At 42.8% G+C, this 17953-nt stretch overlaps 1 protein-coding gene across 1 annotated transcript; it reads right to left on the bottom strand.

The window, feature by feature from the left end:
- Positions 1–386: 386 nt before the first annotated feature.
- LOC146189168 (uncharacterized) lies at positions 387–17614 on the bottom strand. The gene is made up of 2 exons (XM_084604069.1): positions 16056–17614; positions 387–3339 (listed from the first exon to the last, which is right to left on the bottom strand). The coding sequence occupies exons 1-2, from the start codon at positions 17324–17326 to the stop codon at positions 2394–2396; spliced, it is 2217 nt and encodes a 738-aa protein (XP_084460195.1). The 5' UTR covers positions 17327–17614; the 3' UTR covers positions 387–2393.
- Between the last annotated feature and the right edge of the window lie 339 nt (positions 17615–17953).

The following is a 17953-nucleotide window of genomic DNA, read 5'->3' on the forward strand; positions in this document are numbered from 1 at the left end:
GTCTTCTGCCATACAGTGTGGCATTGAGAAGACATTGCTTTGCAGTCATCATTTTTGACATGGTGTGGATACCAAGTAGCAGCTAATTAATAAAACCTCTTGGTTTCAATTTGCACTATGGCATCCACTCATTCACGGTCGCTTTATGCATTGCAGGAAGTTGTCTGGGTTGATGTAGTCTCAAACGCTGAGACTGAAGCAGATTTTCACCGTCGAGTCCAGTGATAAAGTACTTAATACATGATGCGCTGTCGGTGTTGCGGTACCCTGCCTTCGTCAGCTTATCATGAAAGTATGTTTCTGTGCTTTCATGATGCCAAGTCATTTGCACTTATGTGCCCCGGGAGGTGTGCTACAAGCTGGACACTGAAGGACTGAAGGAAATGGCCTCTTTATTTCATTCAACTTTCCATCAGCCTAAGTTTGTTGGACATATGTGAGGCCGTCATTACATGCTTCAGTAGCCATAGAGTTTCATGAGGGTGAAACAAGTGATCTACTGATCATTCCCACCACAAGCTGTACCCGTTATTCAGCAACATTTCAACAACTGGCCAATTGTCAGATCGATCACCATGCTGGCACCAGTTGAGCACTTGCCGTGGGCAGTCATCCAACCTTGACTCTCGATGCTCTTGTTGGCCAGTGATGCTGCGACGATTATTCTTGAAAAAATAGGTGAAGTGGAAAGATGCTTCATCTCCATCACTGAAATATGCAGCTATACAAGAAAGCAAGATATACAAGAAATAATGTCCATCTTGTAAGCCTTAAAGAAAAAAGTGGCAAAATTTATTGGTGTCAGAGGAAAAAAATGAAAAACGTCCAGAAATGAAAAAGGAATCCAACTTTACAGTTTTGCAACAGCTCTCTAGAATAAAGTGATACCACATAAAAACAACATACTTGCACATTTTGATAATGCACAAAGACCCGATTATACAAAATGGAGGAATGAAAAAAACAAAAAAGAAACAGTGTGAAATGAATCCAGCTACTGGCCTCTGAGCAAATTACAGCCCCATGTACCATTTGGCTACTTTAATTGCAATACTGACAGCAGTAGTAGCAAGCCCCCGATTACACTAAAAAATGAAGCCATTGTACATGAACACTGAAAGGAAACAAACAACACATCAAAATGTGAGCTATTTTGCTCTTTCAGAAGCAAATGCAATACATTACCTGCCCAAACAATGCAACTACTTAAACCCTACTGCTTACAGAAAACAACACTTTAAAAAATCAGATCCATTCTGTGGTTTCAAGAGTAAACTTAACACTGTTCTCAAGAACGCAGTAATTTATATGGAATCATTTATAAAACACAACTGTCAACCACACGAAACTGAAAATCAATCTATGTTTTCAGGAATCAATGCCTTACAAGGACTGCAAGTGAGCTAGTAAAAAAATTAGAAGAGTTCAACGCTGCTGAACATGAATACTGACCGAAAGCAAAAGCTGCGGGTGACCGAACATTCGTCTAATTCTTCTTCTTCTTCTTCTTCCCCAGCCCACACATAAAGCCCCGCTTTAACCAAGCCATATGAATGTGCCTTAGTGGCCTAGAGGGGTAACGAAATGCCAAGGTCCTGGCAGGCTGATTCTATCATAAGCGTCCCATGTGAAACGAGACCAAAGTTGGCAGCTCCTGCCAGCCCCACTTTAACCAAGCCTTATGAACGTGCCTTATTGGGCTCTAGGAGTAACGTGAATGCCAGGGTCCTGGCAGCCTGATTCTGACATAACCATCTCGTGAAACGAGAGACCTAAGTTGGCAGCTCCTGACAACTTGATGGTCACCGCCGGGCCACGCTGACGGCTCAAACTGCGAGCAGTAATGCTTTCGCAGTAAAACTGCGCAAAGGAAGAAGCAAGAGGCGAACAACAGAGTTCCTAAATGATGAAACAGGTGGCATTCATTAATGGCAAAAACAAAACAGTCAGTATGCTACAGTATTATGATTGTTCACGTAAAGATTTGGACAATGCAGTCAATATTATGGCCACAACTAAATGGAAATCAAAAGATAGGTAAGCTTACACTATTGCATCCAAAGTGGCCTAAGCCATCTTAAACACCAAGTGACAAGTAGCATAATAAAAATTTAGCAAAAACACAATTACTCAACAGAATGAAAAACACAAGAATGAGGAAAAAAACGTAAATGCGATGTGTCAAAATGTTCCATTTCTCCAAGTAACAAGTGGCACAGCAGCAATTTAGTTGTAGAATGATGAACACAAAACCAACATAATGCTCTTTCAAAACAATTGAGAAACTGGTGCACTGAGCACACGTCACACTCTTTCAAATGAAGCAAAAATCAGCAATGATGCGAAGAATTCCAAAGGCAGTGGTCGAGCAAAAACAAGAAACCCCTAGGAGATCATGGCAGCAACACATCTGAGAGGTTCAGGCACTGTACAATTGCACGCCAGCAGTCCCCATTTAGTTTGTCCAACTGTGTGCCATTTCCAGGATAACATTTCACAGAATTCAGAATTACACCTGTGATGATGAGATAGTTGTCCTGTAAGTAATGGTTTGCTGAAGTCAGGGCTGCCAACGCTTCCGTTTCTGTTCTCCCAGTAACTTTAATCAAATGCGCAAGGAGGCACGGCTTGCCGAAGAAAAGCTCAAAAGCTTCAGCATACTGCCTTTCTGCCCGAGGTAGGACAACAAACTCAACTGCACGGTTCAAAATGCCCCGGTTCCTTCTCAATGCTTCAAAGACAGTGAAGCTGCTGTCATCACAATTCAAGCTGACAGGCAGATCAACATCTATGATCTGCTTATTCTGCCACAGACCTTGAGCAAACACATCCACATATATATCAGGCAAAGTTGTCATGGAGGCAAAAACAAACTTAGTGACCATCTTGTTGTGAGCCAGCAAAAAAGAGACATGTTTTATAATGCTGTAATCACTGATGTTGTGAATGGTAATCCTCAGCTCAATTATGCTCGTGTTGAATGCAAGAGCGAGCAGGAGATCGGGGACTAAACTTCCAGTGTCCCTATCAACTATTATGTGCAAGCATTTAATTGACCGGTTGACAGTCAGCATATTGAACAGGGATTTGTCTTCGTTGCTGAAGTCCCCATTAAAATGAATTCTAAGAGTATGAATGCACGTGCTGTAGGCAATAGCCTCAAAAATAAGGTTGATGTGATCCTCTGGCAGATGCTCAACCATAGGCAGGCACAGTTTTCCAGGGCACATTGAAGGAGGGGTCAGCGCAGCCAGCAAGCCAGGCATGTCATCGGCAACCCAAGGTAGCTGCACACGGTTGTAGCATTCTGTCTCGAACAGCTGCTTTGCCAAGGTACTCCTAAAGAAAAAAAAGCAGAGAAAGTTTTTATATCTCACATGCTTGGAAAGCAGAATTAAGGTATCTTTTCGTCTCTCTCCAAACCCTTTCAGATACCATACAAATTAGCCTCGATATTTAAGTGGTGCCTAACGCCATGCTAAATGGAAAGCAAGGGTGAGAGACACGCTTACATCACAGGAGTGAACCGATCTTTTATACTCATCAGAAGGGACTTCAGGCCTTGATCAAGCTAACTAGACCACATTGGTCTGATTAAAATAAATAATAACAGTCTGATTACCTGTCACTTATTTCGAAGCGAAATTTTGGAGGGCACTTTGGAACTATGGGATCACATAAATGACCTGGTAGGGACCATATCTTCAGGACATATGAGCCTGTAAAAGCAAGGTTCTGCTGTATTCAGGGCCAGATCAACAGTGATAAGGGCCCTGTTCAAAAAAAAAAAAATTAAGGGGGCCCCTATACGCCCCTCTCCCCCCTCCCCACTCTATATTGTCATGTTTGGGGCTTGACGCGTTTTAGAATTTTCTACAGAGAACACACCAAATTGACTCTAACAATCTGCGAACTGTTTTTGAGCATCGCCTGAGCGTAAACTTCCCCGCAGAGCACACAGAGAGACTGGTGTTTAAACTCAGCTATTCTAAAAAATAACCAGACACACAACATTCTCCCTCAAAAATCAGAATGAGCACTGACGAAAAATAATTTTCTCAACTTATTAGACAGTTTTAGAATAGAGAGACTGAGCAGTTAGGGGATAGGATAATACACCACCAATTATCTAATATTTTTGTGAATTCATCCAGCAAGACGAGTTTAATGCAATGTTTCTAAACAGAAACTGTGATATTACGTTCCATATGTTGACTACCCATTTTTCATTTGCCTGTTCCCAGCTCCAGAAAAGTTGTGTTTTCAGCACTCTGTTAAGAACCTTTGCCCTATTTATGTATGCAAGCAAATAGTACACGCCTTAGACTGCAGTGTGTTACGCTATGGTATTTGCTGTTTTTATTTCTGCTCTGACTTTTGGCAAAACAAGGTCAACAGCATACTGAAATCCACCCTTAAATCAGTATTACGTGGTAGGTCACAGGATGAAGATGGTAGCGTTTTTGAACATTTACATATACCTGACTTTTTTCATCTATTATCTCAAAAACACTAGTTTTGTAAACACATCTGGACAAACAATTTTTGTACAGCATATTTTCCTATGAAAGATCTGCAAAGTCGCGATCATTTTGTCGTGCCTAGAGTGCGAACCCATTATGGCGAGCGTCTTCGAAAACATTATGGTCCTTCCGTTTTTAACCGGTTTTTGAAAGAAATATTTTCTGCTAATTCCGAAAAAAAAAAAATAGTGAAAGCTTGTCTTGTGAAATTGCGTTGTTAGTTCCTATATTTTGTTTTGATGCTATGTTTTTACGTGTTTTTGTTTCTCTCCTTTTAGGCGTATTTTTGCGTTCACTCTTTTTGAATCCATTTTTCTTCTCCCATCCTTTTTTTGCTTCTTTTTCATTCCTCCCAGACCTTTTTTTTTTTTGCAACTTGTCTGCTTGGTGCATGACTTATATGCTGTCTACTGTCGGGCACTGCCCCTCAAGCCTTCTGAGGCTTTGGCAGGCCCACATTTGTACTGAAAAGAGGAAATAAAATAAATTTATTAGTATTATTTATTTTATTATTATTAAGACACAGTAAGTGTTCATTACTCTAAAAGCTGTCATAATGTGGAGACCAAACTCTTGTCAAAAATGGTGGCGCCTGTAGAAGTTTACATTGCCACTGAACTGAGACAAAATTCCAGTTTTAACGTGCCCGAATAACCAGTATTATGTATTTACATTTTATACAGATTGTCCACATTTAAAAAAAAATATATATTTACATTTTCAACAAAATTTCCACTTTTCAAACAGAAGGAGATACTTTTGCATATAACGCACACCTTTTCTGCTTTCAATTTACAGAATATATTTACATTTACGAGAGAGAGTGGACGTGAGCTACGGGCCATACTCCTTCAGCACAGCAGTATGCAGCTAGTTCCATCGAGAAGCCGCCGCCGCCGTAGAAGGCGGCCGAAAGAAACAGTATGGGCACTGAAAATATACGGCTGAATCTTAACGCCTTTGTGTTTATTATATGATAGATGTGGATTCTTGTTTGTGCACATGCACTTTTTTTTAAATAAAGTGAACATATGAATGCTATGTATCTTCCTATACTTTGTCTCACAAGATATCTGCAGCACTGCGAAAGGCAGAGAAGCCCTTGCATTTGTGCTCCTAAGTGCCTCTCGCCCCTGCGCACTATAATATAGAATTGTGCTCCTACTGTCACCTCCGCCAATTTGGGGGGCGAGAGGCGCGTAGGAGCACAACTGCCTATTGCAGTGCACATGATACTGATTGGACCAGGGTGTCTCTGTCTTTCACAGTGTTGCAAACAATGTGTCACACGAAGTATAATTTTTACAGAAATATCCCACCTGTACACAAGTAAGAAAAATAAGTTTAAATATTTCTCAGGAATCCAACTCTTAAATGGGGTGCGTATTAGTACAAAATGTCTGCTAACATTCAAGCAATGAATAAATTCGATACAAGCGTTTTGCCGGGAGAGTTTCTTGACGAGATGTTCAACCTTAACCAGCGCAAGCATTTCGTGTCTCCACTAACAGCAGTGATAAATAAGAGACGGTTGCCAGCTGTGAACAGTCATAAACTCCAACTAATAATCTATTGCTTTCGTCCAGCTTTTACTACTTACTCTTAGTTTTTAAAAAAATTAAAGAGGCCTGCAGCATCTGCATTGGAGTAATGCGAAAGCACGGATGCTGCTGTTGGTTGCTTCTGGCTGCTTCTAGTCGCTTAATTCACTTCTTGTATACCCCTTTTAGTCTTTGGTACTTTCAAATTGCACGCCAATCCCTCCCTTCTCGGCTCTACTTTCGGTTGCGTGACGTCACATCCTCTACCTTACATTAATTCACTTCTTGTTTACCCATTTTAGTCTTTGGTACTTTCAAATTGCGCACCAATCCCTTCCTATGCCCTTTTCTCGGCTCTACTTTTGGTTGTGTGACCTCACACCTTGACTACGGCACCCATTTCTCTCTTTCCGCTATCACTCTCACCTTCCTCCCTTCCCTTACGTGCGGTTCAGGTGTCCACAGAACAAGTGTGGCAGATACTGTGCCTTTCATTTCCTGTGAACCAGTTATTCTAATTAATTACCTAATTAACTTGTTGGCCTAATTATTATTTCGGCAGCAACATTACGTCACCCTCTATCGATTCACACCACTAATTAACCTCTGCCACTTCTCAATTACTCACAACTGCAACTGACACGATGTTGCGGACACGTTCTGCAGACACATGCAGACAGAAATGTGTGAACATAGCGAAGTAATGCTTTCCCATTAATAACACACACGACTGGCATCAACAGCAGTAATGACAGAGGTCAGTTGATTTACCAGATAGTATAAGCTGACTCTGGAACTGAAAGCCAACTAGAACCCATTTATTCACTTGACTACCTACTGAAACCCACTGACTTTCAGCTGGTAGACATCTGGAACTAGTTTATAGAGAGATTTAGCTTGCTGGAGATGTACTGATGTAGACGCATACCGGTTTACCATAGCCCTCCCACGCAGGTGCAGTGGACGCGATTGCACTCACCTCTGTCAGTGCACGGGCGCAAAAGGGGACCGGCAAACCGGTATACGTCTAGGTCAGTACGTCTCCGGCAAGCTAAATCTCTCTAATGCCAGTTGAGTAGCAGCTGGGAACGGCTGAAACCAACTGAAACAGTCAGGACCAGCCAAAATCATTCTGGATTTTTGAAGCGAAAAGCTTTACTCGGCTAGTCAACTCCGAGTCTTGCGTGTGCTCCGTCGTTAGAAACACATATAAAGCCCAGCGTTAACCAAGCCGTATGAACGTGCCTTAGTGGACTATATGGGTAATGTGAATGCAAGGGTCCTGGCAAGCTGAGTCTGACATAACCGTCCCATGTGAAACGAAAGACCCAAGTTGGCAGCTCCTGCCAGGGGACCACGGTCATGGACATGGACACGACACAGCGATGAGCAGTTAGACCTGGCGTAGTATTGCTTTCGCAATAAAAGCCACAACTGCGCATGCGCAAACCACGCGACGCCACAGGAGAGGCGCAGGTGGTCGGAGCCGCCGCTGCCGCCGCAACCACCGCCGCAACTTCACCGGCTGACCTTTAGCCGGTGCACCGCGCTTTCACCAGGCTGTGTTTATGTCTATACAGAAGTGTAACGGTGATGATGATGTGGAATTAATTGGAATAAAGCTTAATCTTATGTGATGTACGGCTTTAATCAATGTTTCACCGTGATGATAAGCAATGGAATATCTATAAGGTGCAACCGTGAACAACAAGGTAAGCCATAACTATGCCAAGGAACCACAAGCTAAAGAGCCATGGCATCGCCGAAGCTTTTCGCTTCTGATATCCAGGCTTAACCAAGCTAAGCCACCACCAATTTTTTTTCATCCATTTGGGTGAGTACAAAGTATTGTACTTTGACTGGTGAAATGTGAGGCTGGCTTTGGGACTAAGCTTATGATGTGACAAAAAGCTTTTGAAGCAATCGACATTGCAACACAAAAGGTCTAATTTGAATCATGGGAAATCAAGAAAAAGATGATTTGACTATTTTCAGACCAAACCGTGATATCCGCTATTTTCTTCCAGCTCTCTAAGGGCCCTTGGGAACAGGGGGCCTGGTTCATTTGAACCCTTTGAGCCCTGGATAACCCGGCCCTGGCTGTATTCGAGGGAAGGCTTCTTATTTTCAACGTAGAGACTGTTTATGGGAGAAGTTATGCAAGCACCAGTTGAAAGACACAGGCCCAGGTTAAGCATTGGCCTAGTCATTCCAAATAAGAGGGTCTTCCAGACACGTACATTATGAAACTGTAGCTTAAGCAAGATTGTACAAAAGAGTGCGACTGGTAAATGAATCAAAGGCATGTCTCAAGCCCTCAGTGTCTTCACAAAGGCGCATTGAGCATAGACCAACACCAATCTGTAACGTAAGCATGATGCGGTGGCGCTTCTGTCGCCGGGCTGGGCCGAATGGTGATGAAAAGTAGGGTTAGCACCCATAGGAATACATGGAACCGAAAGATTTCAAAGCAGTTTTATCGTTTCACAGGGCACCTATGATACTGTTATTCAGCACAGAGCAACCATGAACATCTAAGAACAGATCATGAAAGTATGAAATCTCATTAACGAGACAAAGTATATTTAAAACACCGTGAAATGTATGGGGGCGCGAGTTGGGATGACGACCCATAAAAACACATGTAAACACAATTTGCCCCAATATTTTCCTTGTTTCGCCGCGAGCAACAGAAGTGGTGGCTGGTCGTTAAACTTTCACCAGCGCTTTGAAGAAGTGTGTGACAAAGTATGCTGCGTTGTTGCGGAGGCAGTCTACTTTTTAAAACCCTTCGTTGTATAGAATCCGAGTTAGAAATGCATTGCAGTAATGTGGCCCGTACAAAATATATGCAAAGAATGGTTCGCAAAAGAGCTGACTTTGCGCCTACGAAAGCAGTCGTTTGTTAAGAGCTGGTGCATTATTTTAAGACCATGAATATATGTATGCAAAACATTTCGCGCCTGACATCTCTGTAAAGCATATTTATCAATATGTGCGGCGTGTTTCCAGACGAACCCCCACGTCTAGGAGGCGAGTCGCCCAAGCGGCTTTTTTTTATTCTTTTTTTTTTGTGAATGTCTTGTACCACGCCCCGACATCCTGCTGCATGGCGGAAGTAAAAAAAAAAAAAAAAAAACAGTCCAAGTGCTGGCCACACGCACGAGCCGTGTAAGGCAGCGTAATCATGCTGTCCAGACATGGTTCATTTTGTAAATTGAGAGGAATAAAACGCAAAATAATGGGCACGCAGTCATTCCGTCCCGAAAACATCGATCGTGGCTAAGTAGAGGCGGTAAGTATTAAAATGAATGCATATGTAGTTGCGCCGCGATACATGCATGTTGTGAGCAAGTCGTAAGCAAACATTTTGAGAGGATTTATATCCGACGTCCGTGCACGCACTGCCTGCGCCGTACGGAAAGAAAAAAAAAAAGACTAAGAAACTGCACAGAAAGCGCAGAACGATATATGAGAATCTAGCGATGCCACAGGGAAAAATTTTAAAAATAAAATTAAAAAATAGTTAACTAGCATATATGCTCATTGATAACCTTGCGTGCACCCACCTGATTCAAAATAATTGTGTGCCTTCAGGGACTTTGCACCTGGACAGACTCTGCAGTGAAGCGACTCGGAGAAAAAAAATCAAACACACTACAATGTTTTGCCGCTCCCACTGATGGCAGAACGCCCGTGTCAGTCCAGAGGACTTCCCAGTGTGTTTCAGGCATAGCAAATGGGTCCGGGTGCACAACGCTGTCAATGTACAGCTTTTCATTGCAGTGCTGTTTATCCGATTATGAGAAGCTCTTCACGTAGTCCAACATTGCTGCAGTGCACTCTACATTCCCTTGCAAGTACTGCAAGTCTAACGACTTACGGGACTGTCCACAGCATGATTAAATGGCCGTGCACAGTTGCAGACGACAATGCACCACCGGAGCCGTCGCTAGCAGATGCTCCGGGGCTGGAGGCGGCCGCAGTGAGTATCGCCAGCTGCGCCGTCATCTGCTGCAATGTGGAACTCTCGTTCGATCCATACTGTCGTATGGCGTTTGACAACTGCTTTTTGAATGTAATTCTGTCTAGGATGTATCGCTTAAGCGACAGTATTATCAAGCAAATTCACCCCAGGCAACAGCATATCAGACTAAACAAAACCCCGCGATTCGCTACATGACCATTTTGGGGGTGTCTGGACTCACAACGCAGATAATTCGGGGAGTTTTGAAAGTAGACTGCCTCCGCAATGACGCAGCATACTGTGTCACACACTTCTTCAAAGCACTGGCCAATGTTTAATGACTGGCCACCACTTCTGGTTCTCTTTGAAACGAGAAAAATGTTGCGGTAAGTTGTGTTTACATGTGTTTCTAACGGTCACCCTCCCAAAGCGCACCCCCTTACGTTTCGTGGTGCTTTAAAGATACTTTGTCTCGCTAATAAGATTTCATACTTCCGCAATCTCTTCTAGGACACTCATGGCTACTGTGCACCAAATAACGACATCATAGGTGTCCCGTGAAATAAGAAAATTGCTTTGGAATCTTTTGGTTCCATGTATTCCTATGGCTGCTAGCCCTACTTTTCACCCGAATCGGCTGCGATGCCGCGAGCGCCCTCTTTGTTTGTAAACATGGTGTTGGTCTATATTCAGGGATTTTGAGGCTCTCTTGTTTAAGAGCGAGAATGTGTTTTCAGTCAAATTTTATGCCTTGAAATTTGTGTTAATCCTTCAATGGTAATTCAGTGTTATTGTATGCATTACTTGAGCAGGAACATAACTACCACTGTTTTCTGCAGGAAAAATTTGAATCCAGTTTTGTCTACCCATGTCACTAACTTATATATTGTCAGTTGTACTTGTCTTTTGCAGGTTGATACATTTAAGGATGTGCAGGCTATCTGGAGATCATCAATGTAGACTGAAATACATATCAGATTTTGGAATTACATTGCTAAAGGAATTCATTTGTACAATAAAATATGCTGTGCTTAAAATACAGTATTGAGGAACATCATTTTCCTGACTAAAGGCTTTTTAACAGAGTTGAAGCAATATGAACTTGAAATGCACAGTTGTACAGGAAACCTCTCAAAATTTTCAGCATTACACTACATGTGCCTAAACCTATGCCAGGTTGTGAAGAATTGCAAACCTCCAAGTTGTGTTATATGCCTCCTGTAGGTTGAAGAAGACAGCAAGACAGTGTTGCCTCTGCATGAATACGCTTCGGATTGTATTTTCAAGACAGACCAAGTGGTTTGTAGTTGAGCATGCTTTTTTAAATCCATATTAATGAATACCAACAAGTTGACAAGAATCTAGGGCAACGGTCAGTCTGATTTCAAACAAGGACTTTGACTGATAGCTGGTTAGGCTTTGGGAAAGGTACAATTAGAGCTTATTTCCAGGCTCCAAGCATTTTTCCAAGTAATCATATATTGTTAAAAAATTTCAAAAGTGCTTGTGCTGAGGGTTCGCAAAGATGTTTGAGTCCTTATTCTTAACAATATTGTTACGGGGAAGATTCACAGTCTGACAGCTGTCCGCACCACTGAGGATGATCACAGCACAGACCTCAGCACTCGCCTGAGTCCTCTTTTTCTGGGAGTCTGCCATACTTCTTTATCCTCAGCACGGCCAGCGAATACCACTACGTAACATTACGCCCCCCCCCCCCCCCCCTTCATTTGATCCTTCATTTTCATTTCATCCTTGCAGGGCACTACCTATAAGCAGCTAGAACTCTGTTTAATTCTTGGATTGTAATTAACCGTGATCTGACCTACAAAGTTTCCCCAAAATATAACACAACTGATTTTACAATAAGCAATGTATTGTATACCTGTAACACACTAAATACGTAATACACCTGAATAGGGGCATTTAAGGAAAACAAGCTAACCTAATTAAACTACTGTACTGTTCATTTGAGCTGCGACTTTTGGAGGCTTTTGTTCTCAGAAAGGATCTGGGTAGCTTGAAGAACTGGAAACTCTGGAGAAATGTTATCTGCCCGTTCCTCTATACTTGCTTTTACTCCTGGGGCTGTTAAAAGAGGAACTGTGAGGGAAGAGTAGGTACCATCTAGTTTACATAGCAGCTGCCACATTCTTTTTGGAAGTGGTTGAGCTATTTATATATGATGCACAATTTATCAAGATGTGTTGTTGTTTTTTTGGCGATACGAGCGTTATACTGGCCCCTGGCTGTCATATTTTTAAAAATTGCTAGAATTTCATGTGTCGGTTGTCTTCAAAAGATACCCCGTGCTTTGCTCTGCTGCTTTTTTTCTTCTTTGCATTTGTGCGTACACCATACTTTGCGGATTTGGCTTATCACTCCTGTGGATTGTAGAATAGATATACGTGCGGCATTAATTACGCAAGAAATGAACAGTTAGTACAGTCTGTCAATGTTACGAGTTTCTGAAAAGATTTTGTCTAAACTGGTCTCCTTTAAAAAAAGTTCCATATGAAGCTTCCAACATTGTGGCTTTGTGGGGATGACAGATGGTGCAAAAAAGAAAGTGCAAGCGGTGAATCCCACATGTGTCGTCTCACACATCCAATTTAAATCGCAAGAAACACGAGGGAGCTGAAACATAAATCTATGCAGCTCATTTTTCCTGAGCTTGAGGAGCAGTAAACAGGTTTACCATTGTTTAGCAAGGAAGCATTGTTACGCAGAACGAAATCCTCTAAAATCTGGCACCTCGTGTCAGTCTTTCAGTCCACCAAAAAGAAGGAATCCCCAACTACCAGACGGGACTCCAGCAGTTGGTTTAAAATTAGGTCTTCTGATTCGTTAAGAGTTACTTTAAGGTGTGGCTGGAGATAAACACTGCATACTTTGACTGTTTTGTATGTTACGAGCGTGACTGCTGCTTCTTCAAACCTACAGTTGCTAGCTTGTGTTCATGGGCTGCAATACTGCTTTCTACTATGATGGCAACGCCACCAAAGAGCCTGCCTTCTTGCTATGATTTGGAGTGGAAGGCTTTATATTTCATTAAATGTATTAGTGTGCTGGGTACCTAGGTTCACATCCCATGAACACAAGACAACACGTGAGTGGTGTGCAGCTAATATGTCTTTTATATCTCCTAAATTATTTAACAGTCCCGTGCAATTCCAATTTACTATGAACACCATCCTATACTATGTGTGTGAGGAGATAAACTAGGCTGCTTTCGGCCCAGTGATTAGGGGCTTGTCTTTTTAATGTAAAAGCATCTCTTTTGTCAGGAATTGAACCATCATCCTTCCGTCCCTCAGCAGAGTTTGCTAACCGCTACTCTATGCTGACTACAAAACAAAGAGCCTGTAATTCTTGTCTAGCGTAAGGACACCGAAGGGTACTGGGGAAAAGGACAACAGCAGCAGTAATAGAGAAAAAAAAAAAGTAAAAATGAAACCAGTAGCGCTAGCTACTTCCACCCAGGATGTAGATGTCCTGGCGATAGGCTGTGTGGCCTGGGCAAGTGCTGAAGTCTACAGTGGTGCCGCGCCTTGTTGCACTACAACATAATAAGTAGGAGTATGTATCAATAAAAGCCGTTTTGCATTTCACTGAACATTGTTTTCCGTGACTTTCAATGTTACCATTTCTGTTTTCTGCTTCTATGCTATAAAAAATCGTCAGTAGGCTGTACGGTTGGCCTCACAGCCTACATGTGGGTGAAGTTCAGTTTGACAGTTCTCAACGGCATGCTCATGTGAAGCCCATTCTGCGCAAGTTAGCTGCCTCCACCAGCTCTAAGAGCAGCGGCCGTACTTCTCGCGTTTGTAGCAGCAAAGTGGTTTTTGAATGTACTAACACCGAGCTTCACGTATCCTACCTCCACAGCATCTTGAAGTATGTGTCACGCAAATGTGAATACAAGGTTCTTTGTCAGTTTTGTTGTCTCATCTTACTTTGATCCTGTAGGCACTAATTATGTTTTGACGTTGTACTTCAAGTAATCTTCCTTTGTTAAGTGTACCGGGTAAGTGTCTGAAATTACTCCATGAACGGCATTCACAAAGCAGTGTGCACTGATGGTTAGGGGAATTTCCCCAAACAAAGTTACTCATAGCAATTTCCCAAATTGGTGCTTTGCATAGGATATTCAGCAACATATCACTGTTTGGCGACTTTCTGGCTGCATACAGATCCTATGACATCTGCCAGGGCTACAGAAATTATAAATGATGTCACCATCTGATCAGTCTTTGTGTGTGTGTGTGTATGTTCACTGTGGACGATATGGTAGTATGGAAAGTTGACTTTGTTAGTCTGAAAGAGCCGAGAAGACATTTTGGTACACTCTTATTTCGGAGGCCAATCTCTAAAAGATTTGTTTTTGTAGCAAAAGCTACACTAGGCTACTAGAAACAAGTTTCAACATGCCTATCCAAGGCCACAATTGTGAATGCGTCGTTCCACAGGTATTTCGCCGCCGCGCAGTCTTCGTGGCTGTGCCGACTTGTAACGTCCTGTGCCTCATTATGCAGCCTCACTGCGCATGCCCAAACTGTGGGTTACCCAGTACTCATCAGGTACGTGGTACTCGCCCCAGAGAGGAGGAGGACGGTAGTAGCATCCCAGCAGATGCACTTGCAGCCGCAGACAGGAGGAGAAGGGTAGTTTCTGCACTGCGCATATGTGCGCTGCTGCGGAAAGCTGAGCGAATGGGGCAGGAAAGTGTCTTCCGCCACTACATGCACAGGGCATGAAAGTGAGATATACATATATCGCCAGCCAACTTTGATGCGTTCAATGGAACGCTGGTTGTGTTCGATGCAACGGTCAGTTGCCAACAGTCAAAGCTTTCTCTTCACATTTGGTTCAGCAGCGTGGATACACAAATAATATACACAAGTCTTGCATATCATTTGTGACAGCAAAGCACAAAACATGAATTACTTTTCAATAAGTTTCATACCTTTTAATAAGGTGCAGCCTGTGCCTTCCAGCACTGTCATTCTTGCTTTAACAATTAAAGCAAGTACACCTCCCATCAAAATTTTAAAAAGCACTTAATTGCAATAAAATTGAATTTTGTGCCAGCCATTGCATGTGACCCAAAATGAACAGATGTAGCCAGTAGATTACAGTGCAAACACAGCAGACCACTTGTAATTATATGGCTGGGCATTAAACACATCGATATAGCCTTTTACAGCAAGCTACATGCGCCATAATCGTTTCATGCTTGGTATATACATGCTTATACAGGATGTCCCAGTAAATGTAACCAAGGTTACAAAAGATATGGTGAGCACTAGCCAAGTAAGAACAACTAAAACCTGCTCAGAGTTTCTTAACTTGCACAAGTTTTTCTATTCAACAAAGTTAATTGCCGCAAAAAACAGCTAGCTACGTTGTTGCCATCACGCTATAATTAATGTAGCTCTATTTACTGACCTTCAAAGAAGACTTTCACGTGACCTGCTGCTATTTTAATCATTCACCAAGTGTGTACAAAACACTTCATTGGAAAGAGTACCGCAGAGAAAAGAGGATTTTGTATCTGAGACACGTCTTGCGACTTTAAAGTGACATTGCCGTTACAAGGAAGCTTCTTTTAAAGCGCCAAGCACCGGTATTGGCTTGCAAAAAAGTACTTTGTGTAAGCGCTAGCTTGATGGAAGCAACGTAGTTAGCCATTTTTCGGGACGCCTCTTCTGATTTTCTTTTTGTATGCATTATGCACTTCACCAAGAAAAAAATGCTCATTTACAACCAAAGTAGCTATCTCAGGACATTAAATACATAAAAGGTAAATATACAATGAGCAAAATGTAATCAGTATGGTGAATTTGTTCACAAGATTTTGTTTTTCCCTAAAGTACTATAACCTATAAAGTGCATTTTAAATGTGCTGCCCTGCTGTTTTACTACTGCTTTACAAACTAGGTATAAGTATTTTACAGTGGAAACTGACATCTAAGGTCATATATCAATCAGAAAATGAAAACAGGGCTGTAAAACTTGCATTACCTTTCTTGCCTTGAAGCCTCAAAGCCAGCGAATGTCAGCATCTTCAAGTTCTTGTTTTTGGAGAGAACCATGCATAGGGCTGAAATTCCACTCATGGGCAACCGTTTGCCTGAGATGTAAACATTCTGCAATGTATTATTTTCCAGCAGAGCTTCTGCTAACTGGATCATGCTGGTGGAAGAAATGGTAATATCAGCCAGACGCAGATCACGAAGGCTGCAGTTTTTGCCGAGTGCCAATGTCAATGCTTGTCCACAGCTTGAACTGATACTGCAGCCCGAGACATGTAGTTCTTTCAAACGCGAGTTGACCTCCATGGCAGCAAACACAGGCTCAGGTGTACACCTTGTACACCTCTTTTGTGCAATGAACATTTTCAGCACTGTCAATGATGTGTTAGCTTTGATGGCTTCAGCTATTACAGAAACTTGTCTCTTATCTCCAATGGGAAAGATGGAGAGCTCTTTGAGAGCAGTAGTCGATCGCAAAAGTTGCGCCACTGAGACCATGCTAGGGAAACGTGTCATCGAGAAAGAGTAACGGAGAGTAAGCTCCAGTGACTCGCATCTGGTAAGACACTGCAAGGCGTAGTTGACATTTCTAGGCAGCGTCGTTTTGCTAATCTTGACTGTCTTGAGGGTACTCGAATTCCACCGCAGAAGAGTTTCTAATTCAGCTGCTAACTTGAAGTCAATTTTCGGGGTGCTGATTTTGAGTTTTTCAAGGCCTCGGACTGCGTCGATCCCTTCTATTGTGTAGCAGTGTCGGTAAGCTTTACGATCTGAATTGAACACGAAATCGGACAACGAGATTTTCAGGCAGCGGAAATGGCGAGTGGACTCACTCTTTAGCTCATCATGCAAACAATGCAAACGGATCAGAAATGTCTCAAACCAGACGTGCGAGCACAGACTAACCGCGTCGATGCACTTGTGGTGCTCAAGCAGCCACGACAACAAAAATGAGGCTTCCCAGGAATCAGCGTGAAGAGGGCGGAAAACATTCCGCAATGACCGTAGATGGAGCCTTCCTGGTTCCGGCTCGACGATTTCGAATTCCATTGCATGCATCACTTTGTTCCACACATCTAGTTCTGCGCTAAGCCAACACCGCTGCCCCGATTCCAACGCACAGCAGCCTCGTTCGAAGTCCAACTGATTCTTCCAAGAGCTCGATAAGAACAGTTTAGTGCCATTCTTGTCGTCAAGCGGAAAGGCTACTTTGCACAACGACGAAGTCTTCTCCGTCAGCGTCCTCTCAGAGCCAGACATCGCCAATACTTGAGTGGGCTTTCACGTTGTCAGCACGTCGCCGCACCAGACACAGGTACGTTTCATACATGAACAAGCTGACTCACTGAAGCGGATGGGTACCACACCATGTGCCTGTGAAGCCGAACGGCCGAACGATGTGACCAAACGTGGCGGGTAGAAAACTTGTACTACTGTGCTACCATTGCGCTACTGCCCAGCATGTTTCTATTTCTCTTTCCCGCCACTGGCCGGTGCCAATGGCGCTGGTGTGGCGCTGGGTGTAGTGGGTGTAGTGCTGGGTGTGACTCTAGCTGGGTCTGGGTGTTACAAGGTACTTCCGCCATGGGTGTTAGCTGGGCGAAAAGCGGTGGGCTAGGCTAGGAAAGTCTTCACCCACTTCACCTACGTCTTCATGAGGAATGTTGACACGAGATGAAGAAGGCGGACAAGAAAATTGGCAAACAAATATTTGTACAGCAGTAGGGGGACCAGCCAGGAATTATCAATTAAGAAAAAGGTTAAATAAACAGAGAGGGTTCTGTGTAAAACAGGGATGGAGACCAAATCAGCATTGGAAATGTACAGAACTTTCAAGCAGGAAATAGCCAAAGGAAACATTTGCGATAATTCTAGAGGACATGATTA

Source organism: Amblyomma maculatum, chromosome 5 (assembly GCF_055883805.1).
Source record: "Amblyomma maculatum isolate TAMU_Amacu chromosome 5, ASM5588380v1, whole genome shotgun sequence".
Taxonomy (NCBI): domain Eukaryota; kingdom Metazoa; phylum Arthropoda; class Arachnida; order Ixodida; family Ixodidae; genus Amblyomma; species Amblyomma maculatum.

Coding starts and splice junctions, on each gene's coding strand:
- LOC146189168 (XM_084604069.1), bottom strand. CDS start 17,326: ATGTCTGGCTCTGAGAGGACGCTGACGGAGAAGACTTCGTCGTTGTGC. Junction 3,340..16,055: donor GAGGCTTCAAGGCAAGAAAG/GTAATGCAAGTT, acceptor TTTTTTCTTTAG/GAGTACCTTGGCAAAGCAGC.